Source organism: Salvelinus namaycush, chromosome 12, assembly GCF_016432855.1.
Source record: "Salvelinus namaycush isolate Seneca chromosome 12, SaNama_1.0, whole genome shotgun sequence".
NCBI classification, from domain to species: domain Eukaryota; kingdom Metazoa; phylum Chordata; class Actinopteri; order Salmoniformes; family Salmonidae; genus Salvelinus; species Salvelinus namaycush.
The window spans coordinates 5,538,673-5,565,472 of NC_052318.1; the positions used below are offsets into that span (position 1 = coordinate 5,538,673).

The 26,800-nt window shown below is 44.9% G+C and overlaps 1 protein-coding gene across 6 annotated transcripts in view; it reads right to left on the reverse strand.

Moving 5' to 3' along the window:
* The window catches only part of LOC120056839 (ankyrin repeat and KH domain-containing protein 1-like), a 41,541-nt gene that overhangs the window by 10,638 nt on the left and 4,103 nt on the right, over window positions 1-26,800 (reverse strand). For 2 of the 6 annotated variants that reach the window (XM_039005074.1, XM_039005071.1), the window contains exons 2-18: window positions 16,810-16,963; window positions 15,127-15,283; window positions 13,446-13,608; window positions 13,100-13,247; window positions 12,772-13,005; window positions 12,498-12,592; window positions 12,166-12,403; window positions 11,415-11,606; window positions 10,834-10,943; window positions 10,304-10,391; window positions 9,995-10,122; window positions 9,574-9,717; window positions 9,355-9,457; window positions 7,458-9,182; window positions 7,041-7,162; window positions 6,811-6,922; window positions 1,858-2,003 (exon numbers count right to left, since the gene is read on the reverse strand). In XM_039005074.1, coding sequence (XP_038861002.1) covers window positions 1,858-2,003; window positions 6,811-6,922; window positions 7,041-7,162; window positions 7,458-9,182; window positions 9,355-9,457; window positions 9,574-9,717; window positions 9,995-10,122; window positions 10,304-10,391; window positions 10,834-10,943; window positions 11,415-11,606; window positions 12,166-12,403; window positions 12,498-12,592; window positions 12,772-13,005; window positions 13,100-13,247; window positions 13,446-13,608; window positions 15,127-15,283; window positions 16,810-16,963 — 4,059 coding nt within the window. Of the gene's footprint in view, window positions 1-1,857; window positions 2,004-6,810; window positions 6,923-7,040; window positions 7,166-7,457; window positions 9,183-9,354; window positions 9,458-9,573; window positions 9,718-9,994; window positions 10,123-10,303; window positions 10,392-10,833; window positions 10,944-11,414; window positions 11,607-12,165; window positions 12,404-12,497; window positions 12,593-12,771; window positions 13,006-13,099; window positions 13,248-13,445; window positions 13,609-15,126; window positions 15,284-16,809; window positions 16,964-26,800 lie in introns of all 6 variants that reach the window. The other 4 variants (XM_039005073.1, XM_039005070.1, XM_039005075.1 and 1 more) reach the window with 3 other exon arrangements.

Genomic DNA, 26,800 nt, shown 5'->3' on the forward strand with positions numbered 1-26,800 from the left:
AAATAACACAAAACAGAAGATCTGGGCAGAATACTTTCACAAATGTGATCAGTTATACAGTTCATTTGAAAATATGAAGATCTTGTAAAAGGCCGAAATTTGGTAATTTAAAAAACAAAAGACTAACATGACTTATAAAAAATGAAACATTGTTATTTTAGAGACACACAGTTACAATAGCCAATGATTTTCATTAGGTGGGACGTATACCGTGGGTCGCTAAATAATGATTATGATCACACATCAATTTGCGGGCCAAACACAAGTTAGCAGTGTAGCCTTTAATCATCTAGACACGGTGTCGAAATATCTTCACTCCAAGAATAAAATCTCCAGGTTTCTGTCAAAAGACTGACCTGAATGAAATAAGTTTGGGAAAAACAAATCCCTTGTGAATTATCCTTTGATCGTTTTGTTTATAAGCCCATGGTCCTTAATGATAGAAAGGAAAATATAGTTGGGTGTTGCGCAATAGCCTATCCTACACAATAGACTGTTTTCTGTTTCTGTCTGTCGGCTTGGACAAAGTCATTAATCCTTGATGCTTTCTCTGTTGAATCTTACTAGAACCTGCTGTAAATCATGTAGACAATAGCAGATGATAGACATTGAATTTAGGGATATTTTACCCAATGTGGAACATAACCGTCTTCATCGGCGTACCATGTCATAGACACAGCAAGACTGTTGTTCTGCTGATAACCCATCAGGTCTCGACGACGACGACGGGGGGGGGGGGCTCTTATCGTATTCATATGATTGATTAAAATGAAGCTTTCAGAACATTCACACGTTATTTTATTTTACCAGGTAGGCCAGTTGAGAACGAGTTCATTCACACCTATCCTACTGGTCAATCAGCACACAGTCATCTCCACACTTTCCTACCAGTGCCGGGTTAGTCACATTTAACGTCTCCTTTTCATATCTAAAAAACCCCCCACATCTGATAGCCTATTGGTGGCAATGACCCAACCAATCGATGGAGAGATTGAGGGGATTGGCCAGAACAAACCGCTGTGTAGAATCTCTAATATATATATTTTTAAACTCAATGTGCTGAAAATGAATTAATCTCCACAGCATCTTGCTAAAGCCAATCCATATCCAACATATGCTGTTTGAGTCTACTTTAAGGAAATATCCTACGCCAACCTTTATTATATTGATAATTAGATTCTAGAGCAAATTGAAAGAAAATGTATTATTACCAAGTTGAAATAACTTCTCTTTCAGTTTCCTTGTTTCTTCTATAGGCTATTGAAAATGAGCACGTTAATGTATCAGTTGGTTTACATTAATAGTAATCCGCCCCCAAAAACAGTTTTATTCTGTCTACAAGGAAGGTAACGAATGGAGCACATGCTTCCAATGACTTGTTCAATCACATGCAGCTCAGATAATGTTTAGTAGACAAAGAGATGTGTGAAATAATATGACGTTTACTAAAATCCAGAAGGGGAGACAGACGCTGCTAGAAATATAAAAACTAAAATAAACAGCGATCCACATGTGGTGCTTCCTGGGGCTCCATCTACTTACAATGTCTGTGATATTGTAGCTAAATCTAATTTACAAATTATATTGATTAAATTCTGGACATTAGACTTATGTCTTTAGGCCTACATGGTATTTTGGGACGATGTAGCCTTAAATGTAGCATAGTATGTTCGATGCAATAAATTAGAGCCGTTTCCCTGCGAATGAGTTTGAAATTGCAGGAATGCTAGTGTTGGGACTTCTGAAGTGTAGCTGCGGTGAGAGTGCTGTGGGAAAGTGGCTACGCTAATATGTCTCGCTTTTTACGGCACTGCTTCGTCCTGTTGTTCACACGAAATATGACATGCAGAGCAGCACCTCCTGTCTTCCTCCAGAGCAGGCCAGGGAGAGAGGAGTGTCTTTGGTTCTCTCAGACTGGGCTTCGATGTCCCCTCCTTTATCCAGCAGGATCTCCACCACGCCAACATGACCCGCTGTGGCAGCCAGGATCAGAGGAGTGAAACCTGGGGACAGACGGTTAGAGACATTTAGATTACTCTCCAACATATTAAGGATGGGCATGAGTACTCGACCGCTCGAACCGACAAAGGTCAATCTTCAACCAGAGATCAATTATTATTTTTATTTTTTTATAAATACTGTCAAACTATTTGGTGGAATGCTTTCTAGGGGCAAGTCAAATTGTCCAAATTATATATTTTGTCGTCTTTAAAATGAATTTGCTTTGACTCTAGTGTTCCATTTGTACATGTGCATTTGCGTGACACAACAAAAGAAACCAAGCCAAGCATCAAAGTTCTTCCAGATTCCCTTTCCCCTCCATGTCTCATTCACCCAATTGCGTTCCGACCGCTTCCTACGCGCCAGGTGCTGAGCGCGTGCACAAGTTCCCGTTTAGTCTGACAGAAATAAATACCTATAAAAACATATCTAACGGATGGGATACACAAGCTACATTTCTTGCCAAAAGATGACAGTTTAATCCTGAAGTAGGAAAATATGTGTTCCAATAAAGAGCTGCAGTTTTGAAATAATTGCGGCCCATCTATTTTCAACTTTGCTACTGTGCCAATTAGAATCGGTTAGCATGACATTTTCTTCATGCAATTATTCTTCAGAAGAACTGTATAAAAAAGCAACACCACAATAAAGCCCCTTTCTTAATGAAATGTTGCTGACAGGGCCTTATTTTGTATATATTTTAAAAAACGATTAAAAGCTTCTTAAAAGTAATTTGGTCATTTAAAAATCTGAAAACGAAGCATCAATATAAATAAAAGATCTGTCAAATCAGGAAGTAGGATTTTAATTAATTTCCCTCGGTCATTAGGTGATGTTTTATGTCACACTCTAACGAGTGTGAGTCCTAACGAGTCCTTGTTAGCATCAGAAGGAAACAGAAGTCGCGTATGTGTTCCTGAGAGTCATAGCTTTCAGTAACGGGGGTCATAATAATTTGTATCTAAACCGTGCAAACACTAGAGCCAAAGTCATGTGAAGAAAATCTAAATCAACATGCCAAAGGCGCTAGAAACCACACGATAGACGACAACCACCACAGTGCTTGTCATTTAGGAACTGAACGTCAGATTCTTGGTGGGGATTTGTTTTGCAGATATTTTATTAATGTTTAGTTAAATAGCCCTGGCCTAGGCTATAACCCCCTTAAATATAGACAGGTTCCACACTGAAAATAGGCAAAAACCTTTGATAGAGACAAAAAAAACTACGTATTTTTCAGCAGAATTATTCACCAAACAGATGTTGTGGCCGTATTTCATCACAATGCACTGTGGGGAACTGTTTATCCAAAGAACAGTCATAAAACTAAATAGAACGGATGTATATCGAAAACACAGATTGTGTTTGAGCCCCCGTTTCAAATAATCACTGACAACTGTTTCAGATGTGATAGGGATTACGTCGCAGCGCCACCTTTTTCATTTGGAAAAATATATTTTATTCTGTTATATTAAATGCTGTTTTTTTTTTTTTACTATAAAATACATTTCTTGACTGTGATAAGGACTTGGGGAAATATGAGCGTCTTGTCTGCTAAATTAACAAAGCAAGGCTATGCCATTGCAGAGCCAAAAGGCCTCTATGCAAGTGCCAATGCTGAGGTTACTGCCTTCTTGAAGATTGTGTACAACGATATAATATAACCAGATGATATTACGGTTTCAAAACAATAATCTTAAATTGCACTTGCTTTTCTGAAAATATATACAGTACCAGTCAAATTGGACACACCTACTCATTCCAGGGTTTTTCTTTATTTTTACTATTTTGTAGAATAATAGTGAAGATACCAAACTATGAAATAACACATAAAATCATGTAGTAACCAAAAATGGGATAAATCAAAATATATTTTAAATTCTTCAAATTGCCACCCTTTGCCTTTATGACAGCTTTGCACACTCTTGGCATTCTCTCAACCAGCTTCATGAGGTATTTGGTAAAAGACCAAGTCCATATTATGGCAAGAACAGCTCAAATAAGCAAAGAGAAACGGCAGTCCATCATTACTTTAAGACATGAACGCCAGTCAATACAGAAAATGTCAAGAACTTTGAAAGTGTCTAAGTGCAGTCGCAAAAACCATCAAGCGCTGTGATGAAACTGGCTCTCATGAGGACCGCCACAGGAAAGCCCCAGAGTTACCTCTGCTGCAGAGGATACATTCATTAGAGTTACCAGCCTCAGAAATTGCAGCCCAAATAAAATGCTTCAGAGTTCAAGTAACAGACACATGTCAACATCAACTGTTCAGAGGAGACTGCGTGAAAAATCAGGCCTTCATGGTCAAACTGCTGCAAAGAAACCAATACTAAAAGGACACCAATAAGAAGAAGAGACTTGCTTGGGCCTAGAAACATGAACAATGGTCATTAGACCGGTGGAAATCTGTCCTTTGGTCTGGAGTCCAAATTAGAGATTTTTAGGTCCAACTGCCGTGTCTTTGTGAGACGCGGTGTGGGTGAACGGATGATCTCTGTATGTGTATTTCCCAATGTAAATCACGGAGGTGGTGGTGTTATGGTGTGGGGGTGCTTTGCTGGTGACACGGTCTCATTTATTTAGAATTCAAGGTACACTTAACCAGTGTGGCTACGTCATCCGATCTTGTTTGAGCTTAGTGGGACTATCATTTATTTTTCAACAGGACAATGACCCAACACACCTCCAGGCTGTGTAAGGCCTATTTTACCAAGAAGAGTGATTGAGTGCTGCATCAGATGACCTGGCCTCCACAAGCACCCCGACCTCAACCCAATTGAGTGTTTGGGATGAGTCGGACCGCAGAGTGAAGGAAAAGCAGCCAGCAAGTGCTCATCATATGCGGAAACTCCTTCAAGACAGTTGGAAAAGCATTCCTCGTGAAGCTGGTTGAGAGAATGCCAAGAGTGTGCAAAGCTGTCATCAAGGCAAAGGGTGGCTATTTGAAGAATCTCAAATATATCATCTCAAATATAAAATGTATTTGTTTAACATTTTTTGGGTTACTACATGATTCCATGTGTTATTTCATAGTTCTGATGTCTTCACTATTATTCGATTATTATGTAGAAAATAGTAAAAATAAAAACCCTAGAATGAGTAGGTGTTCTAAAACTTTTGACTGGTAGTGAGTGAAAACAAATATCTATACACACACACACTTCAGAAAGTATTCAGACCCCTTGACTTTATCCAAATTTTGTTACGTTAAAGACTCATTCTAAAATGGATAAAATAAATGTTTTTCATCAATCTACACACAATATCCCATAATGACAAAGAATATACAGGTTTAGAAAGTTAAGCAAATTTATAAAAAACAAAAAACATAAGTATTCATACCCTTTGCTATGAGACTCGAAATTGAGCTCAGGTGCATTCTGTTTCTATTGATCATCCTTGACATGTTTCTACAACTTGGGAGTCCACCTGTGCTAAATTCAATTGATTGAGTGGGAAAGGCACACACCACAGTTGACAGTGCATGTAAGAGCAAAAATCAAGCCATGAGAGATCGAAGGAGTTGTCCGTAGAGCTTCGAGACAGGACTGTGTTGAGGCACAGATCTGGGGAAGGGTACCAAAACATTTCTGTAGCATTGAAGGTCCCCAAGAAGGGGCCTCCATCATTCGTAAATGGAAGAAGTTTGGAACCACCAGGACTCTTCCTAGAGCTGGCCAAACTGCACAATCGGGGAGAAGGGCCTTGGTCAGGGAGGTGACCAAGCACCCGATGGTCACTCTGACAGAGCTCCAGAGTTCCTCTGTGGAGATGGAAGAACCTTCCAGAAGGACAATCATCTCTGCAGCACTCCACCAAGCAGGCCTTTATGGTAGAGTGGCCAAACGGAAGCCACTCCTCAGTAAAAGGCACATGACAGCCCGCTTGGAGTTTGCCAAAAGGTACCCAAAGGACTCTCAGACCACGAGAAACAAGATTCTCTGGTCTGATGAAACCAGATTGAACTCCTTGGCCTGAATGCCAAGCGTCACGTCTGGAGAAAACCTGGCACCATCATGCTGTGGGGATGTTTTTCAGCGGCAGGGACTGGGAGACTAGTCAGGATCAAGTGAAAGATGAACGAAGAAAAGTATTGAGAGATCCTTGATAACCTGCTCCAGAGCGCTCAGGACATCAGACTGGGGCGAAGGTTCACCTTCCAACAGGACAACAACCCTAAGCACACAGACAAGACAACGCAGGAGTGGCTTCGGGACAAGACTCTAAATGTCCTTGAGTGGCCCAGCCAGAGACCTGAAAACAGCTGTGCAGCAGCACTCCCCATCCAACCTGACAGAGCTTGAGAGGATCTACAGAGAAGAATGGGAGAAACTCCCCAAATACAGGTGTGCCAAGCTTGTAGCGTCATACCCAAGAAGACTCGAGGCTGTAATCGCTGCCAAAGATGCTTCAACAAAGTGCTAAGGGTGTGAATACTTATGTAAATGTGATACCCGTTTTTGCTTTGTCATTATGGATGTGTTCTCTGTAAGGGTTAGGATAAATAGGAAATTTGTCACACACTGTTGGCATAGGCCTATAGATCAATGTGCACATATGTATTTTGTGTTCTAATAATATTTTTCATTCAAGTACTAGAAAATAAATCCTGCGAGTACTCAGTCAAAAAACGGTCAAATGCCGATCTGTTAATAAAACTAGTCATCCAATTGGTCCGTTTCCAACAATACAGATGGACTCCCACTTCTAAACACAAATGATCAAGTTCCCTGATAATTGACCCCAACATGTTTTTTTTTTGTTGCTACAAAACATAGAAAAAGACAAAGTATGGGAGTTGTGTACCTTTCTTATCCCGATGCTCGATGTTAGACCCGCGGGCGACAAGCACCGACACCAGTTCCTCGTGACCGCCCGCACAGGCCAGCGTCAGAGCGGTGTCGTGATTACTCTCCGTCTGACAAGAGATACAGTCAGGTGTTATTTTCCTGACCAGAAACAACCCGTCAGACTATTATTAGCTAAACTAGCGTGTTATTATTCCTGTGCATTGTTAGACATGTTGTGTGACGTACGTGTGCGTCAATGTCTACGGAGGGGTAGAGGGGGAGCATGGAGTGTGGGGACACTGAATGGATGGGCGTCTGTGTTGTGGGCGAGGCCGTCGTGCTCAACATGGGGACTCTGCTGCTCACCGCTGCTGTCACAGGGGCGAGAGGGAAGCAGAGTTGTTAGTCCACCTTCAAAATACAAAATATAACTACATCCCATTCGAATTTAAGATGGATTAAAACCATTTGGAAAAGTATGTTGAAAATGTACTGAAACCAAGTTCAGTGCAAAGGAAAAGGATGAGGGATCAAGCAGTCATTAATGGTTAGAAGTTTTATTTTCTGATTTAACCAGGTCAGTCGAGTTAAAAATAAAAATGTCAAAAGAGACCTGGACCGAGAGCACTAAGCAAAGAGAGGACCGTGTTTATGAACACACACCTGCCATGATGTCGTCCAAAGTATCTGTGAGGGTCTGTGCTGGGGTGGCCACCATGAGTCCTTCAGGGGCCTGGGTGAGAAGGCCCGGTCCCAGGTCTGTCAACTGCTGCCACAACATCTGCTGCTGGTTCACCATCACCCTCTCCAGATCGGGGCTGGAGCTGACGGGGTAGTCTGCCGTACTGAAGTCTGTGGACTGCTGGGTGGCCAGGAGATGGGAGGGTAAGAAGCGGGCCTGCAGGAGGGGAGGAGCGGGACCCTGCAGGTCCTGGGTGTGAGGAGGAGCGGGACCCTGCAGGTCCTGGGTGTGAGGAGGAGCGGGACCCTGCAGGTCCTGGGTGTGAGGAGGAGCTGGACCCTGCAGGTCCTGGGTGTGAGGAGGAGCTGGACCCTGCAGGTCCTGGGTGTGAGGAGGAGCGGGACCCTGCAGGTCCTGGGTGTGAGGAGGAGCGGGACCCTGCAGGTCCTGGGTGTGAGGAGGAGCGGGACCCTGCAGGTCCTGGGTGTGAGGAGGAGCGGGACCCTGCAGGTTCTGGGTGTGAGGAGGTGCGGGACCCTGCAGGTCCTGGGTGTGAGGAGGAGCGGGACCCTGCAGGTCCTGGGTGTGAGGAGGAGCGGGACCCTGCAGGTCCTGGGTGTGAGGAGGAGCGGGACCCTGCAGGTCCTGGGTGTGAGGAGGTGCGGGACCCTGCAGGTCCTGGGTGTGAGGAGGAGCGGGACCCTGCAGGTTCTGGGTGTGAGGAGGAGCGGGACCCTGCAGGTTCTGGGTGTGAGGAGGTGCGGGACCCTGCAGGTCCTGGGTGTGAGGAGGTGCGGGACCCTGCAGGTCCTGGGTGTGAGGAGGTGCGGGACCCTGCAGGTCCTGGGTGTGAGGAGGTGCGGGACCCTGCAGGTCCTGGGTGTGAGGAGGTGCGGGACCCTGCAGGTCCTGGGTGTGAGGAGGTGCGGGACCCTGCAGGTCCTGGGTGTGAGGAGGAGCGGGACTCTGCAGGTCCTGGGTGTGAGGAGGTGCGGGACTCTGCAGGTTCTGGGTGTGAGGAGGTGCGGGACTCTGCAGGTTCTGGGTGTGAGGAGGTGCGGGACTCTGCAGGGCCTGGGTGTGAGGAGGAGCGGGTGGCGGGGGTTCCTGGGCCTGTCTATACAGGATGGTGTCCACCTGAGGTAGCTTGGCGTAGTCCTCCTCATCATCGTCCTCTTCCTCCTGTTCCTCAGCGGCGGGGTGGGGCTGTCCATCATGGTGGTGGTGGATTCCCTCCCCGTCCCCCTCGGTGTCGGAGCCCGGCTCTGCAGCCTGCAAGGGCAGGGGGGTGCCGGGCTGCTCCACCCCTGCCGCCTGGCCAAGCTGCCCCGGGTCGTCCTTCAGGCCTTTGGCCTCCATGTACTCTTTGGTGAACTGCTGCTGTGTCTTGAGCTGCAGCTGGCGCTCCACCTTCTGCAGCTCCTTGAGGATCTTCTTCTTCTTCTGGACCTGCTCCTCGCGGCTCTTCTTCAGCTCCTCGATCTTGTCTTTGGTGAGAGGTTCTCCCTGGATGAGCTCCAAGGACTGCAGCTGGGCCTTCTCTATAGCGGAGATCCTCTGGCCAAGCTCGTTCAGCTTGCCCTCAGTCTCTTCCACGATGCACTCTAGGGGCTGGTACGGGTGGAAGGGAGACAGCAGGTCCGCGTCTGGACCGCCTGCAGTGACGGGGCTGCCCTGTAGGGGGCTCAGCCTCTGCTTGGAACCGCCTGACAGCCACACAGGACAACACAACCAGTTAGCCACGAGGTTGTACCATACAATATCGCAGTAATCATTAAATGGAACGCTTTGACTCCTTGTGCAGTCAAATGGTGTCTCGTGGTCTTCTTGGCAAAGTTAGACATGTATTTACTGTTAACACACGTTGTATGATCTGACCTTTTGTGATGACGGGTGGAGGCGTTGTGATGTTGGAGGGGACTCTGTCTGGCTCTTGAGGAGGCACCACCATGGCCAGGGCTTGGAATGGAACTCGTGGAGCCTGTTTAGGTTAGGTAGGATATTAGAAAAGTATATTTAGTATCAATACTTGGAATCAACATATAAAAATTGTAACGGGTATCAACAATAAACAAACATGTTTGTAGAAGTCCCTACCGGAGAGGTGTCATGGGAGGGGGGTGTGAGCTGAGACAAGTCTGGCACGGGGACCGACAGGACGTTGTTGGGGTAGTCGAGGAGATAGGACACCACGATGGTGTGACCGCCCTTAGCAGCTTCGATCAGCATGGTGGAGCCATCCTAGGTGAGAGATTGACACAAAACACACGTCATCATTAGTATCAGGATCTTGGGAGAAGTTACAATTTGATCAAGAATTAAAAGAGGAACAAAGACATGGAAACAGTTCTGTGTGTACAGCAGTTACAGAAAGGTTTGAGTTTACAGGGGTTACAGAAAGGTTTGTTTACACAGGAGTCCATTATAATGCTTGCAGTGTGGCATTCTTAATATCAGATTTCCTCCCTGGTCACTCCTGAGACCGTTGTGCCCAGGAGCTTGGGACAAGTGATCTCACCTTCAGTCTGTGTGTAGGATCAGCCCCATGGGACAGCAGCAGCTCCACCACGGCCAGGTGGCCCCCGGCGCAGGCCAGAGACACTACTGTGTGATCATTGTTGGCCGTCGCCCTGTTCACATTAGCTCCTGGTGGAGGGAGAGAGACCAAGAACAGGGTCAATCTGAGGCCACATGAAAACAACAGCAACCCTATAACGTTTATATACTCTACTGTATCAATGAGGCTTTATCTGATGAGCAATGCGGCTCAAGCTACAACGTGTCAGATGTCTGGTGTGTGGTGTTGCTACACAGCGAAGGAGCAGACCTTTGCTGATTAGGAACTGTACAGTACAGAGGTGGCCCGCTCTAACAGCTTTCATTAGAGGGGTCCTGCCCCCCTCCGATTCATGCTCCTGTAAGACAAACAGAGACAGGAGCGTGTAAAGTGTACAAGTAGAAACAGAGAGCCTATTCAAGCAGCGACGTATCCAGCATCTACACAACACAGAGACAGCGTCACAAATGGCAACCTATCCCCTATATAGTGCAATACTTTTGACCAGAGTCCTATGGGACCCTATTCCCTATATAGTGCACTACTTTAGATCATAGCCCTATGGGACCCTATTCCCTATATAGTGCACTACTTTAGATCAGAGCCCTATAAGGACCCTATATAGTGCACTACTTTAGATCAGAGCCTTATGGGCGCCAGTCAAAAGTAGTGCACTAGAAAACAAAATAGGGTACCATTCGAGTAGCACACACACACTTACGCAAACGTGTGAACAACTCAAATACAAAAAAGGCTGTGCATGGACATGAACTGTGTTTCTCCAGAGGGTGAGGTCTCACCAGGTCAGCCCCCGTCTGCAGCAGCACGTCCGCCACGTCTGTGTGTCCGTTCTCACAGGCGTAAGTCAGCGCCGTGTCTCCCGTCGCCGTTGTGGCGTGGACATTGGCTCCTGGGGACAAGAGCACAGGTGTCGAATTACACACAGATATAACAACCACAAACTTAAAATAAATGTGGGTTTTGGGAATAACCGAGTCAATTTCAATAATTTATGAAATGATGATCAAATGCTCAAACCCAATTATATTTTTAATAAAAAAAAAAAAAAATTGTCACGTGTGCCGAAAACAACAGGTGTGGACCTTTGTGAAATGCTTACTTACGAGCCTCTAACCAACAATGCAGTAAAAAAAAAAATACAGATAAGAATAAGAAATAAAAAAGTAACAAGTAATTAAAGAACAGAAGTAATAACAATAGCGAGACTATATACAGGGGGGGTACCGGTACGGAGTCAATGTGCGGGGGGGGGACGGGACCGGGGACCGGTTAGTTGAGGTCATCTCAAATAGATGTTGGTGGAGTTTGTTTTGAGACAGCCAAACAGAGAGGCTGTCCAGAGGGGAGAGGTTCTGCTCACCGGCAGCCAGCAGGTACTTGACCAGCTCCAGGTGTCCCTCCTGTGCAGCCTCCATGAGAGGTGTGGAGCAGCCCAGCTCGATGTCGGCCCCGGCCTTGATGAGGAAGTCAGCCACCTCCAGGAAGCCCCCGCAGCAGGCCAGCGTCAGGGCAGTCTCCTGGGTCTCCTCTGTCTGAGCATTGATGTTGGCACCTGCAGACCACACAGACAACAGAGGGAGGATTCAAGATGGTTCAGCTGGGAACACACTTTAAAAACAGCACTAACCTACTCCCTCCACTGGATATTGACCACAGAAAAAGTATTTCAATTAGTTCTGGAAAAGCCATCTTGTCCCTTCGGCATCAACCCAATTAGATCATGAGCTCAAAACTCTAAATATTATCATGTCACTTCATTCCTTCCAGTAACTGAAAGGTTGCTGGATCGAATCCCCGAGCTGACAAGGTAAAAATCTGTCATCCTGCCCCTGAGCAAGGCAGTTAACCCACTGTTCCCCGGACTCCGAAGACATCAGATTGTGACTATGGCAACCACCCCGCACCTCTCTGATTCAGAGGGGTTGGGTTAAATGCAGAAGACACATTTCAGTTGGACAACTGACTCAATCCTCCTTCGCCTTTCATTACATTTTATTTTTTTAAAGACGACTTTTGTATTTACACAAAGCTGGAGGTTCAATATAGTAGGGAAAACCTATCTACTGGGAACACTAGTTTCATTCAAACCAGAGAGCAAGAGAAGGCCATACCTTGTGCCAAAAGCAGCGCCACCATCTCCTCGTGGCCCTCTCGTGCAGCTTCCATGAGGGGCGTGTATCCCTCATCGTTGACTTCCTCCAGGTTGGCGCCCCTCTCCATCAGTAGGGCAGCAAGCTCTACATGGCCCCCACAGGCCGCCAGCGTCAGCGGAGACTCGAAAGAGTCAGCGGGCATGTTGACCTGCGCCTCGCTGTCCAACAGCAGCCGCGCCACCTCCACATGCCCATCCTGAAGAGGAGCAAAGGAACAGGAGACCTCATCAGTCATACTGCACCTTCAATTTAATAGTGCGGGTCTGTGCGCGTCTCTGTGCGCGTCTCACCATACAAGCCTCCATGAGTGCTGTGTGCATCTCGTCGGTCTTGTGCTCCTGGTCAGCCCCAGCCTCTAACAGGAAGCGCACCATGTCCAGGTGCCCTGTGTGTGGTGACAAGAGGGAAAAATGCTCTGGGTGCTTCATCCCTACAATTACATTTCCTGTTTCACAAACTGTTTGTCAACATAAGTGGATCACTTGAGTCACTGATTTCTGGATAAAGACCTCTGATCTCTCTGGTGCACGGGCAAAGGGTTAGGGTTCATTGTCCAGGACGTACCTTTGTAGCAGGCCAGCGTAAGGGCACTTTCCTTGAACTCGTTGGAGTGCGTGTTGATACCAGCCCCGTACTCCAGGAGCACCCGGGCCACCTCCACGTGACCCGCGCTGGCCGCCTCCATCAGAGGGGTGTGGCCGTTCTCGTTGTGGTCCTCGATGTTGGCGCCTTCCTTCAGCAGCACCTTCACCACGTCCAGGAAGCCACCCGCACACGCGTACGTCAGCGCTGTGTTACCTGACAGGGACAGAGCGTCAGTGTTTATGTAAGTAGATGTGATGGTTTCTGGTCTCGGTCACAGCACCTAGTGGTGTTTGACGTGTGTGTTTACCTGTGGAGGACTGTGCGTTGACGTCAGCCCCATGTACCAGCAGCAGTTTGACTATGTCTACGTAGCCGCCGCTGGCTGCTGCCATGAGGGCCGTGATGTCACCCTTGATCCCCCGATCTTCAACATTAGCGTGCATGGCCAGCAAGACCTGCAGGAGGACACACATCGGCGTTTTAAAACAGACAGCCAAATAACCAACGGATCAGGTTTGGCTCTGCAACATTTGGATATTCAACTAAATTTGATTACAGAACTGGATGGAAACTATGACAGAAAGGCAGAACAATGTTAGCAGTATACTGTGAGTGGCTAAAGGTCAGTGTGTGTGTGTGTGTTTTCGTTATACCTGTGCAAGTTCATAGTACCCAGCAGAGCAGGCTAGGCAGAGCAGACTCTCTCCCTCCTCTGTGTGTTCGTTGACGCTCCTCCCCTCATCCAGCAGCTTCCTCACAGCGTTGACGTCCCCGTCCGAGCACGCCTCCGCCAAGCTACGGCTGAAAATAACCAGACTGCTACAATTACTGGGACTGTGGCTGCGCAGGACAAAGCATCGATAGGTTGAACACCGTTGTCACAATTCACACCGTCACTCACACTCTTAAGAAGTTTAAAACAAAAAAGGCCTCATTCAGGACAGAGCAGTACATTTCATGAACAGCCTTTGAACCAATATGGCACCTTAAACCGTTTCAGTAAAACAGTGATCAAGTCAGAGAACAGTAGAGACAAAGCATCTTCTATGAATCATGGGAGTTATTCAGAGCACTAGCTAGCTACCAACGGACTTAAAAAAATCAACTACAGCCTTAAAACAAAGGCCAGGAGAAAAGACCGCTAAAGTAATGATTCATTCTGAGCGATGTCCTATCGATTCATGTTTTCAGGTGTATCAGATTGCCGTTCAAGCAGGCAGAACTTCAGCCAGTATGACGTAACATTGAGATATTAACTTCCAGTGTAGTGAGAGAGAGAGACAAGGCATGCCTTTTACATTGTGAAAACATCACACAAATCAAATACATTTTTATTGGTCGCAGACACATATTTAGCAGACGTTATAGCAGGTGCAGCGAAATGCTTGTGTTCCTAGCTTCAACATTGCAGTGATATCTAACTAAATGCTTGTGTTCCTAGCTTCAACATTGCAGTGATATCTAACTAAATGCTTGTGTTCCTAGCTTCAACATTGCAGTGATATCTAACTAAATGCTTGTGTTCCTAGCTTCAACATTGCAGTGATATCTAACTAAATGCTTGTGTTCCTAGCTTCAACATTGCAGTGATAAAGCGTCAGATTTCAATACTGGCCGATGTCATAACGCAGGAGGTCGTCATCTCGAGAAAATGAGCCATTGATCATATTTGTGCAATATTACTACCTCCAGAAATGTGTAATTTAACAGCGGGCCTATCACACCTCTCCTATTTGTCTGCTCTTCAGTCCAGGGTGCTTTGCATGGTACCGTTGCAAATATCAGACTCCACTCTGCAGGTTGCACATTGTGAGATTGTAGACTCCTAAATTGATAGCTGTAAAATTGCCTAAACAAACTGCACTAACTAGTGTAGCTACTTCACATGCTGTTATTGACTTTGCTATTATTGTGTGTAGTTATGTTTGCTAACTAGCTACCTAGCTAGCCCAGAGAGACCATTGCATTACGGGTTTTGGAGTCGACTTGAACAACAGATTGCCACAACTTTTTTCACACGTTGCTACCAACATTATTAAAACGACAAAATTAAACATTTGGTTCACAAAAATATTGTTCTCACAGTGTTAAATAACACTTTAAATGATAGGAATAAGATTTTTTCCCCCTTTAAAAATTCTCAATTAAGGAATTGTCAGATGTTCGCACAACATGTCGAAAGGAAAGCACAACATGTCGAAACACAACACAAGAAAGCACAACATGTCGAAAGGAAACATATGGCCTAGACAAGACTGGTGTGAGGGAAGATCCCTGAATATGGTGTAGTGCACCTGCGGTGGATGTTTAGACTAGAGCAGAGGAGATACATACTTGTCTGCCTGGCTGGCGTTGAGTGTGTTTTCGGCCCTCATGCGTGTGAGAGCGGCAGCGGCCTCGTCCAGCGCACAGCTCACGGACGACGTCAAGCGGCGTAGCACCTCTGGATCTGCGAAGGCTTTACCATCGGTAGTGGACAGTTTACCAATACCTTCAGAGGATCCAGGGTCAGGCACACAGCAGCATACAACACACACAATTAAACTATGCAACAGGTGTAAAGAGAACACAAACACATTGTCTGTATTATCAAGTGGTGAACACAGCGTTGAGGAAACATATCAAAGGGGGGGAACCGGATCACATGACTGAGTAAGTGCGCATAATAACTGAATTAATGGAAGAGAATCTGATGATCAGACAACATTGGAGCTTAAGAACAGAAGCACGAGTCCATATTACTTACAGTATGCAAAAACCACTGCATGCGCCACATGATTGGTTACACAGATGTTAAAATGTGCACACACACAATCACAGAGACAACGATAGATGGAAGGCAGACATGTACAGAAGCAGAGTGTACTAAAGGTCAGTGTTGAGTCATGATGGAAGCTGTTGCTGCTCTATCGAAATCCATTGTTCATGTTAATCTTCCCCGTGGTGCCCCCGCAAGCCTAGCTACCTACCATCTCATGTGCTGCGCTAGCCTGTACCAACTCCCCATACACTGACTGACTGGCTGGGACATGGCTAACATGCTGCATGTCTACCTGCTGCACACCACACCATCCATCCATCGGTTCATGCGCATCAAATTAGACGCACAGACTTCTTTCATTGTTTCAGAAAGCTTTTTCGTTTCACTAAAGAGGCAGCAGCGAGGCACTAACTATACAGACCAAGGCTAAGTGCTTTGATGGGCTGGTTCTGCTTAGCTCAACAGAGGCCTGAGCGAGAGTTGTAGCCGGTTTGATAATTGCCTCGCAACACTTAGCCTATGAGCACCCTGCAGTCAAATTTACTGATCACTGTAATTGATCAGTATTACACCCCCCATAGACAATCCAACATGGGAAGTAGGTGGACTACAGAAACCAAAACACATGCAAATCAGGGTAAACACAGGCTGTAGTGCTTCTACACCTGCATTGCTTGCTGTTTGGGATTTTAGGCTGGGTTTCTGTACAGCACTTTGAGATATCAGCTGATGTAAGAAGGGCTTTATAAATACATTTGATTTGTAGTGCAGCAGGGTAAACGCAGGCTGCAGTGCAGCAGGGTAAACGCAGGCTGCAGTGCAGCAGGGTAAACGCAGGCTGCAGTGCAGCAGGGATTTGAACATCTATTTTGAGCACTTGCGTTTGTTATGCAGGTATTTCTCTCTGGCAATGTGCCATCTCTACACACCTACAGGGTCATGTCCCAGCACAGTGGTAGGAACAGAAACACCAGACACAGGCCTGCCAACATCAGAAAGTATGTAAGTACAAACTAAATTGTAGGCCTTAATTAAGCATTGATACTAAATTGGGCGGAGTTTCAAGCAGGTTTCAACGTTCAAAGTCCAAAAAGAGCAGCAGTCCTATTTGATAAAGAGAACAGGACTGAAGCAGCCTTAGCATGTAACATCTTCGTAATTTAACGTGATCAAAACAGGGGCATTCAAAATAAATAAATAACATTTAAAATAAAGTAACAGGTGAAGGGTTCACTGCATGGTGCTACGATACGTACCGGCTGCTTCCAGCAGAGCCTCCAATCTGGCTTGTGTTTCTGGGTCCACTGTTCTGAGATCAGCTCCGTCGGCAGCGCTGGACAGGAGCAGCTCTGACGCCGTCTTTAGCATGGGGTTGTCCAGGTCTTCCTGGTCTAATATGAAGGACTCCACCTAGAGACAAGGAGAAAGACGAGAGAAAGTTAGGAAGCATGCTGATGTTAATTTTGCTCAAGATAGTTGCTGGGAGAAACCCATCGCCTTAAGGAGTTATTGTAATAATATTTATTTTAAAAACAGATGGTTTTTTAAAAACTATATCAGCTTATGAGAACAATAGTGGTTCCTATTATACAACGGGTGAGTCTAATCCCGAATGCTGATTGGTTAAAACCCCATTCCAGCCGGTGTCTATTCCACAAGTTACCACCGGCTAAATATGACGTTAAAAAGCCTATTTACTCTGTTCCATCTGACTGCACTATCCACTGTCTCATCAGCCCAGCCAGGCAATTTATAAACTTAATCTCCACTATCAAAACGCATCTAGACGTTCTCACATTTCTTTTAGACTGACATATAGTTTAACAGCAGAGATTTGTATAAACCTTGCTGTCTGTCTCTCAGACATTTGCAAAAAAAAATCAATATTCAAATTCGATCGCCAGCTGTCGCATAGTAATGAAAGTGAAGGCAGCTTTTCTCAGCCAGTCGAAATCAAGAATCAGCATAATTTTTATGGATATACAGTGCCTTGCAAAAGTATTCATCCCCCTTGGCGTTATTGATATTTTGATGCATTACAACCTGTAATTTAAATAGATTTGGATTTCATGTAATGGACATACACAAAATAGTTCAAATTGGTGAAGTGAAAAATTCAACAGCAACAAAAAAATACGGAAAAGTGGTGCGTGAATATGTATTCACTCCCTTTGCTATGAAGCCCCTAAATGAGATCTGGTACAACCAATTACCTTCAGAAGTCACATAATTAGTTAAATAAAATCGCCCCGTGTGCATTCGAAGTGTCATATGATCTCGGTATATACACTGCTCAAAAAAATAAAGGGAACACTTAAACAACACAATGTAACTCCAAGTCAATCACACTTCTGTGAAATCAAACTGTCCACTTAGGAAGCAACACTGATTGACAATACATTTCACATGCTGTTGTGCAAATGGAATAGACAAAAGGTGGAAATTATAGGCAATTAGCAAGACACCCCCAAAAAAGGAATGGTTCTGCAGGTGGTGACCACAGACCACTTCTCAGTTCCTATGCTTCCTGGCTGATGTTTTGGTCACTTTTGAATGCTGGCGGTGCTCTCATTCTAGTGGTAGCATGAGACGGAGTCTACAACCCACACAAGTGGCTCAGGTAGTGCAGTTCATCCAGGATGGCACATCAATGCGAGCTGTGGCAAGAAGGTTTGCTTTGTCTGTCAGCGTAGTGTCCAGAGCAGAGGCGCTACCAGGAGACAGGCCAGTACATCAGGAGACGTGGAGGAGGCCATAGGAGGGCAACAACCCAGCAGCAGGACCGCTACCTCCGCCTTTGTGCAAGGAGGTGCACTGCCAGAGCCCTGCAAAATGACCTCCAGCAGGCCACAAATGTGCATGTGTCAGCATATGGTCTCACAAGGGGTCTGAGGATCTCATCTCGATACCTAATGGCAGTCAGGCTACCTCTGGCGAGCACATGGAGGGCTGTGCGGCCCCACAAAGAAATGCCACCCCACACCATGACTGACCCATCACCAAACCGGTCATGCTGGAGGATGTTGCAGGCAGCAGAACGTTCTCCACGGCGTCTCCAGACTCTGTCACGTCTGTCACATGTGCTCATGTGCTCAGTTTGAACCTGCTTTCATCTGTGAAGAGCACAGGGCGCCAGTGGCGAATTTGCCAAACTTGGTGTTCTCTGGCAAATGCCAAACGTCCTGCACGGTGTTGGGCTGTAAGCACAACCCCCACCTGTGGACGTCGGGCCCTCATACCACCCTCATGGAGTCTGTTTCTGACCGTTTGAGCAGACACATGCACATTTGTGGCCTGCTGGAGGTCATTTTGCAGGGCTCTGGCAGTGCACCTCCTTGCACAAAGGCGGAGGTAGCGGTCCTGCTGCTGGGTTGTTGCCCTCCTATGGCCTCCTCCACGTCTCCTGATGTACTGGCCTGTCTCCTGGTAGCGCCTCTGCTCTGGACACTACGCTGACAGACAAAGCAAACCTTCTTGCCACAGCTCGCATTGATGTGCCATCCTGGATGAACTGCACTACCTGAGCCACTTGTGTGGGTTGTAGACTCCGTCTCATGCTACCACTAGAATGAGAGCACCGCCAGCATTCAAAAGTGACCAAAACATCAGCCAGGAAGCATAGGAACTGAGAAGTGGTCTGTGGTCACCACCTGCAGAATCACTCCTTTTTTGGGGGTGTCTTGCTAATTGCCTATAATTTCCACCTTTTGTCTATTTCATTTGCACAACAGCATGTGAAATTTATTGTCAATCAGTGTTGCTTCCTAAGTGGACAGTTTGATTTCACAGAAGTGTGATTGACTTGGAGTTACATTGTGTTGTTTAAGTGTTCCCTTTATTTTTTTGAGCAGTGTATATTTTAGATTCGTCAAAGTAGCCACCCTTTGCCTTGATGACAGCTTCGCACACGCTTGGCATTCTCTCAACCAGCTTCATGAGGTAGTCACCTGGAATGTATTTCAATTAACGTGTGCCTTGTTAAAAGTTAATTTGTGGAATTTCTTGCCTTCTTAATGTGTTTGAGCTAATCAGTTGTGTTGTGACAAGGTTGTGACAGTCCATTACCTTTATCCAGATTGACTGACCTTCATGTCTAATGTCAAGAACTTTTAACGTTTCTTCAAGTGCAGTCTCAAAAACCATCAAGCGCTATGATGAAACGGGCTCTCATGAGGACCGCCACAGGAAAGGAAGACCCAGAGTTACCTCTGCTGCAGAGGTTACGTTCATTAGTTAACTGCACCTCAGATTGCAGCCCAAATAAATGCTTCAGAGTTCAAGTAACAGACACATCTCAACATCAACTGTTCAGAAGAGACTGCGTGAAATCAGGCCTTCATGGTCAAATTTCTGCAAAGAAACCACTACTAAAAGGACACCAATAAGAAGAAGAGACTTGTTTGGGCAAAGAAACACGAGCAATGGACATTAGACCGGTGGAAATCTGTCCTTTGGTCTAATGAGTCCAAATTAGAGATTTTTGTTTCCAACCGCTGTGTCTTTGTGAGACGCAGAGAAGGTGAACGGATGGTTTCTGCAAGTGTGGTTCCCGTCATGCCTATTTACTATCCAGGTGAAAGCTATGATCCCTTCTTGAGGTCACTTGTTAAATTCACTTCAAAATCAGTGTAGATGAGGAGACAGGTTAAATAAGGATTTTTAAGCCTTGCGACCATTGAGAAATGGATTGTGTATGTGTGCCATTCAGAGGCTGAATGGGCAACACAAAAGATTTAAGTGCCTTTGAACGGGGTATGGTAGCAGGTGACAGGTGCACCAATTTGTGTCAAGAACTGCAACGCTGCTGGGTTTTTCACACTCAACAGTTTGTGTGTATGAAGAATGATTTGATTTGTCCACCACCCAAAAGACATCCAGAAAACTTGACAACTGTGGGAAGCATTGGACTCAACGAGGGACAGAATTGCTGTGGAATGCTTTCAACACCATGTAGAGTCCATGGCAACGAATTGAGGCTGTTCTGAGGGCAAAAGGGAAGGGTGCAACGCAATAGTAGGAAGGTGTTCCTAATGTTTTGTACACTGTACACAGGTAAAACAATGCCATATTTTTTGCATATTCTGACAGAGGCATGGGCAGGACCATTTTGTGACGACACGTAGGTATAGCCTAGTAGTTGGCACGAGAGCACCAGTGACAAAGTTTTTTTTTCATCCCTAAGCTCCATCCCCTCTAGCATGTTGCCTGGAGACGGAGCTGAACAGTGCTTAGGCCCTGAGCCTTGGTTGAATTACATTAAGCGCCAAGATGAGCTGATCAGCACGTTTCCCCTACTCTCTCTGTGACCTCCATATACCTGCCTTATGGCCCACAGGGAAGGACTTCCTGCACTGGACAGGACCCCCGAGCAAGCTGCCTCTATCCAACCATGTGAGGGTCTACAGGGCAGAAGCGCACCAGAGTGTGCCAATACATTCCAGCCATCACCTTCGGTCACCATCCAGGGACAGAGCGGTGTGTTGGATCACGGGAATAGCAGTAGACAAAGCCGTTCATGAAGCAAAATCTGTTTACTAACACGGACATACCCAACCGTACAATATCCTACAATGTTCTTTACAGACTGGACGACTAACAACTCGAAAGCTGCCCGATATCAGCAAGCGTCACCGGCGCAAATGGACCTGAGGCTCTGCCAAAAGAACTGACCCGATGACTGAGTCGGAGGAGGGTGTGGTCAGCAACTCTCCATTTTCATTTTTCTTTCAGAGAGAAGAAAAAAAAGACTGCGGTGAATGTAATTGAAACCATACCCGGGGTATTTCTCTGTGCCGAGCGGATTGGCTGGGAATGTTGTGCTCTGTGCTCCAGCTGAGGGGAGCGTCTGTCGTCTCAGGGGTGTGTCTTTTACCCCTACCTACAGTGCATTCGGAAAGTATTCAGACCCCTTGACTTTTTTCCACATTTTGTTAAGTTACAGCCTTATTCTAAAATGGATAAATTCGTTTTTTCCCCCATCAATCTACACACAACACCCCATAAAGACAAAGGTATTAAATGTACCAAATGTATTAAAAATAAAATTGAAATAACACATAAACATAAGTATTCACATTTACATATATATATATATATGACAGCTTTGCACAATTGGAATTCTCTCAACCAGCTTCATGAGGAATGCTTTTCCAACAGTCTTGAAGGAGTTCCCACATATGCTGAGCACTCGTTTGCTGCTTTTCCTTCACTCTGCGGTCTAACCCAAACCATCTCAATTGGGTTGAGCTCGGGTGATTGTGGAAGCCAGGTCATCTGATGCAGCACTCCATCACTCTCCTTCTTGGTCAAATAGCCCTTACACAGCCTGGAGGTGTGTTGGGTCATTGACCTGTTGAAAAACAACTGATAGTCCCACTAAGCGCAAACCAGATGGGATGGCGTATCGCTGCAAAATGCTGTGGTAGCCATGCTGGTTAAGTGTGCCTTGAATTCTAAATAAGTCAGTGTCACCAGCAAAGTACCCCCACACCACTTCCTCCATGCTTCACAGTGGGAACCACACATGGGGAGATCATCCGTTCACCTTCTCTGCATCTCACAAAGACACGGCGGTTGGAAACAAAAATCTCTAATTTGGACTCATCAGACCAAAGGACAGATTTCCACTGGTCTAATGTCCATTGCTCGTGTTTCTTGGCCCAAGCAAGTCTCTTCTTCTTATTGGTGTCCTTTTAGTAGTGGTTTCTTTGCAGCAATTTGACCACGAAGGCCTGATTTCACGCAGTCTCCTCTGAACAGTTGATGTTGAGATGTCTGTTACTTGAACTCTGAAGCATATATTTGGGCTGCAATTTCTGAGGTGCAGTTAACTCTGCCGCAGAGGATACGTTCATTAGTTAACTCTGGGTCTTACTTTCCTGTGGCGGTCCTCATGAGAGCCAGTTTCATCAATGCACTTGATGGTTTTTGAGACTGCACTTGAAGAAACGTTAAAAGTTCATGACATTTTCCAGATTAAGACATGAAGGTCAGTCAAAGTAATGGACTGTCACTTCTCTTTGCTTATTTGAGCTGTTCTTGCCATAATATGGACTTGGTCTTTTACCAAATAGGGCTATCTTCTGTATACCATCCCTACCTTGTCACAACACAACTGATTGGCTAAAACGCATTAAAGAGGAAAGAAATTCCAAACTTTTAACAAGGCACACCTGTTATTTGAAATGCTTTCCAGGTGATTACCTCATGAAGCTGGTTGAGAGAATGCCATGTGTGAAAAGCTGTCAAGGCAAAGGGTGGCTACTTAGACGAATCTCAAATATTATTTTGATTTGTTTCACACTTTTTTGCTTACTACATGATTCCATGTGTTATTTCATAGTTTTGATGTATTCAGTATCATTCTACAATGTAGAAAATACTACAAATAAAGAAATTGTCAGGGTTTACCTAGGGGTCATGATTGGGGCTGTACAAATGTTTGATGTATTAGAATAATTGATTATGCTTATGTTATATTAATAGCAGGGGAGGGGTTATAAGACCACTCCCTCCTTACATTTATAGGGTCCTAGACTACAGATTCACGTTTTAAGGCTAGGGTGCAATATTCGGGAGTTTGGATGACTGAGGTGCCCTAAGTAAACGGCCTGTTACTCAGGCCCAGAAGCTAGGATATGCATATACATGGCAGTATTGGACAGAAAACTCTAAAGTTTTTAAAACTGTTAAAATAATGTCTGTGAGTATAACAGAACTGATTGGGCAGGCGAAACCCCGAGGACAATCCATCCAGGAAAAATATTTTTTGAGGTCATTGGACTTTAATGCTTTTCTATGGGAAAGTCTAATAATTAGGACCCAGATTGCAGTTCCTATGGCTTCCACTAGATGTCAACAGTCTTTAGAAATTGTTTCATGCTTGTTTTGTTTTTTTAAATGAAGAAGTACTCGTATTCTTTCGAAGTATCCCTCAGAGGGACTCTAGTCTTTTGGCACGCGTGAATGAGTGCACGCTCCTCATAATTTTTCTCTGGTATTGAACACAGTTTATTCTGTCTTAAAATTTGATCGATTACTTACATATTAGGGTACTTGAGGTTGGATTAGAAACGTTGTTTGAATAGTTTTGACGAAGTTTACAGGTAACTTTTTAGATTCCTTTGTAGGCCTGTTGGGCGAGTTGGAACAGGTGGATTTCTGAATCAAACACGCCAAATAAACTGACATTTTTGGGATATAAAGGAGGACTTTATCGAACAAAACAACCATTCATTGTGTAACTGGGACCCTTTGGACTGCAAAAAGATGAAGATCTTCAAAGGTAAGTGATTTATTTTATCGCTATTTTTGAGTTGTGACACCTGTGCAGGTTATCAATTCATGTTGAATTCATGCAGGAAGTGGGTGAGGCGCTGTCCTCAGACGATCAAATGCTATGCTTTCGCCGTAAAGCCTATTGTAAATCGGACAAAGCTGTTCAATTACCGAGATTCTAAGCTAAAGAATGGTGTATAACACTTGTATTTTTATGAATGTTTAATATTACTACTTTTGTTTTTTGAATTTCGCACTCAGTAATTTCACCGGATGTTGTCGAGGTGGGACGCTAGCGTCCCAATGATCCGAAAGAAGTTAACAATATATATACAGTATATTCATTATATAGTTTTAGAATTGTTCCACAGTTGTTTGCTCTTTTTCTCTCTCTCTCTCTCTCTTATAAAGAAGACCCCTCTTAGAGATGTGTGACTGAGACAGAACTCCGCAGGGGAGTGTGGGAGATAAGAGACTACTCAGACATTCCACAATAAATCAACTTTGGGGAGGGGACAATTATTGCCTAGCTTTTATAACACTGAAACTCTATGTTTGTATAGCTATGGATGCAAGATTTTGTTCTCAGGAGTATAACGGTAATGACCTAGTCAGTGACATCACTAAGGCGGGACTTCAGTTTAATAACACAACTTGAGCCCTTTTGTTTGATGCAGAACTTACTCAGAAACATGCGTGCTATGTTCCTGTTTGTCAACTTCTGTCTGCAATTGCATTAATAAAAGTTTTTGAATGATTTAATTAAAGATAGTCATAATGCTAATTTCACCAATGAACCAATGATTGACAAGGACGGACGTAAGGAGCGAACCCTAACAAAACCATGGAATGAGTAGGTGTGTCCAAACTTGACTGGTACTGTATATATTTACATATACAGATTGGAAATACTGCAGACAATTGCATTGATGGAAGATACAATCTGTGCTATTAAAGCTGATCTACCCCACCCCCCCCAATAAAAAAAACTCAGTACTTTGTTGAAGCACCTTTGGCAGCGATTACAGCCTCAAGTCTTCTTGGGTATGACGCTATAAGCTTGACAACTATATTTGGGGAGTTTCTCCCATTCTTCTCTGCAGATCCTCTCAAGCTTTGTCAGGTTGGATGGGGAGTGTTGCTGCACAGATATTTTCAGGTCTCTCCAGAGATGTTCGATCGGGTTCAAGTCCGGGTTCTTGCTGGACCACTCAAGGACATTCAGAGACTTGTCCAGAAGCCACTCCTGCGTTGTCTTGGCTGTGTGCTTAGGGTCGTTGTCCTGTTGGAAGGTGACCCTTCACCCCAGTCTGAGGTCCTGAGTGCTGTGGAGCAGGTTTTTAACTCAAGGATCTCTGTACTTTGCTCCGTTCATCTTTCCCTCGATCCTGACTAGACTCCCAGTCCCTGCCACTGAAAAACATCCCCACAGCATAATGTTGCAACAAACATGCTTCACCGTAGGGATGGTGCCAGGTTTCCTCCAGACGTGACACTTGGCATTCAGGCCAAAGAGTTCAATCTGGTTTCATCAGACCAGAGAATCTTGTTTCTCATAGTCAGAGTCATTTGGGTACCTTTTTTCAAACTCCAAGAGGCTGTCATGCCTTTTACTGAGAAGTGGCATTCGTCTGGCCACTCTACCATAAAGGCCTGATTGGAGAGCGCAGCAGAGATGGCTGTCCTTCTGGAAGGTTCTGCCATCTCCACAGAGGAACTCTGGAGCTCTGTCAGAGTGACCATCAGGTTCTTGGTCATCTCCCTGACCAAGGCCCTTCTCCCCGATTGCTCAGTTTGGCCGGGCAGCCAGCTCTAGGAAGAGTTTGCTGTTCCAAATAGCTTCCATTTAAGAATGATGGAGGCCACTGTATTCTTGGGGACAATCAATGCTGCAGAAATGTTTTGGTACCCTTCCCCAGATCTGTGCCGACACAATCCTGTCTTAGACCTCTATGGACAATTCCGTCGACCTCATGGCTTGGTTTTTGCTCTGACATGCACTGTCAGCTGTGGGACCTTATATAGGACGGGTGTGTGCCTTTCAAAATAATGTCCAATCAATTGAATTTGCCACAGGTGGACTCCAACCAAGTTGTAGAAACATCAAGGACGATAAATGGAAACAGAATGCACCTGAGCTCAATTTTCAGTCTCATAGCAAAGAGTCTGAATACTTATGTAAATAAAAGGTATGTTTTTTTTTGTTTTTTTTATACATTTGCAAACATTTCTAAACCTGTTTTTGCTTTGTCATTATGGGGTGTTGTGTGTAGATTGATTATTTAAAAAAATGTTCTATCCATTTTAGAATAAGGCTGTAACATAACAAAATATGGAAAAAGGGGTCTGAATACTTTCCAAATGCCGTGTATGTATGTACATATCTACCTCAATTACCTCGTACCCCTGCACCGACTCAGTAGTCCCTGTATATATCAATGTTATTTTACTCTTTATTGACTATTTATTCCTCATGTCACCATTTCTATTTTAAAAAATATATATCTTTACATCTGCATTGTTGGAAAATGACATTTCACTGTTAGTCTAGACCTGTTGTTTACGAAGCATGTGACAAATACAATTTTAATTGTGCGTACGTCTCAGGGTGTGTCTGACCAAGAGGCCACATAAACAAGTAACTGATTACCTCATCCACGCATCTGTCTACGTACGTGTGTGTGTGTGAGACAGACCCTGATGCAGGGCGGGACGGAGAAAGAGATGGAGCCTGTAAATGATCTTACGTCCTACATTATACTTAGGCGGGTAATGCAAGTGAGGAAGGAAACTAAATCATAGAATGCTTTATTAAAACAGATCTATAGATTATTAATAATTGTCATGAAACATGACATCATTGCTCCCTACAAACTAGCTCGTTTTTGGTCAAATCCCACTTCTGCCAAAATGTCATACACTTCTGAGACCTCTCAGCTGGAGCACAATGAGGAAAATAAAAATGACATT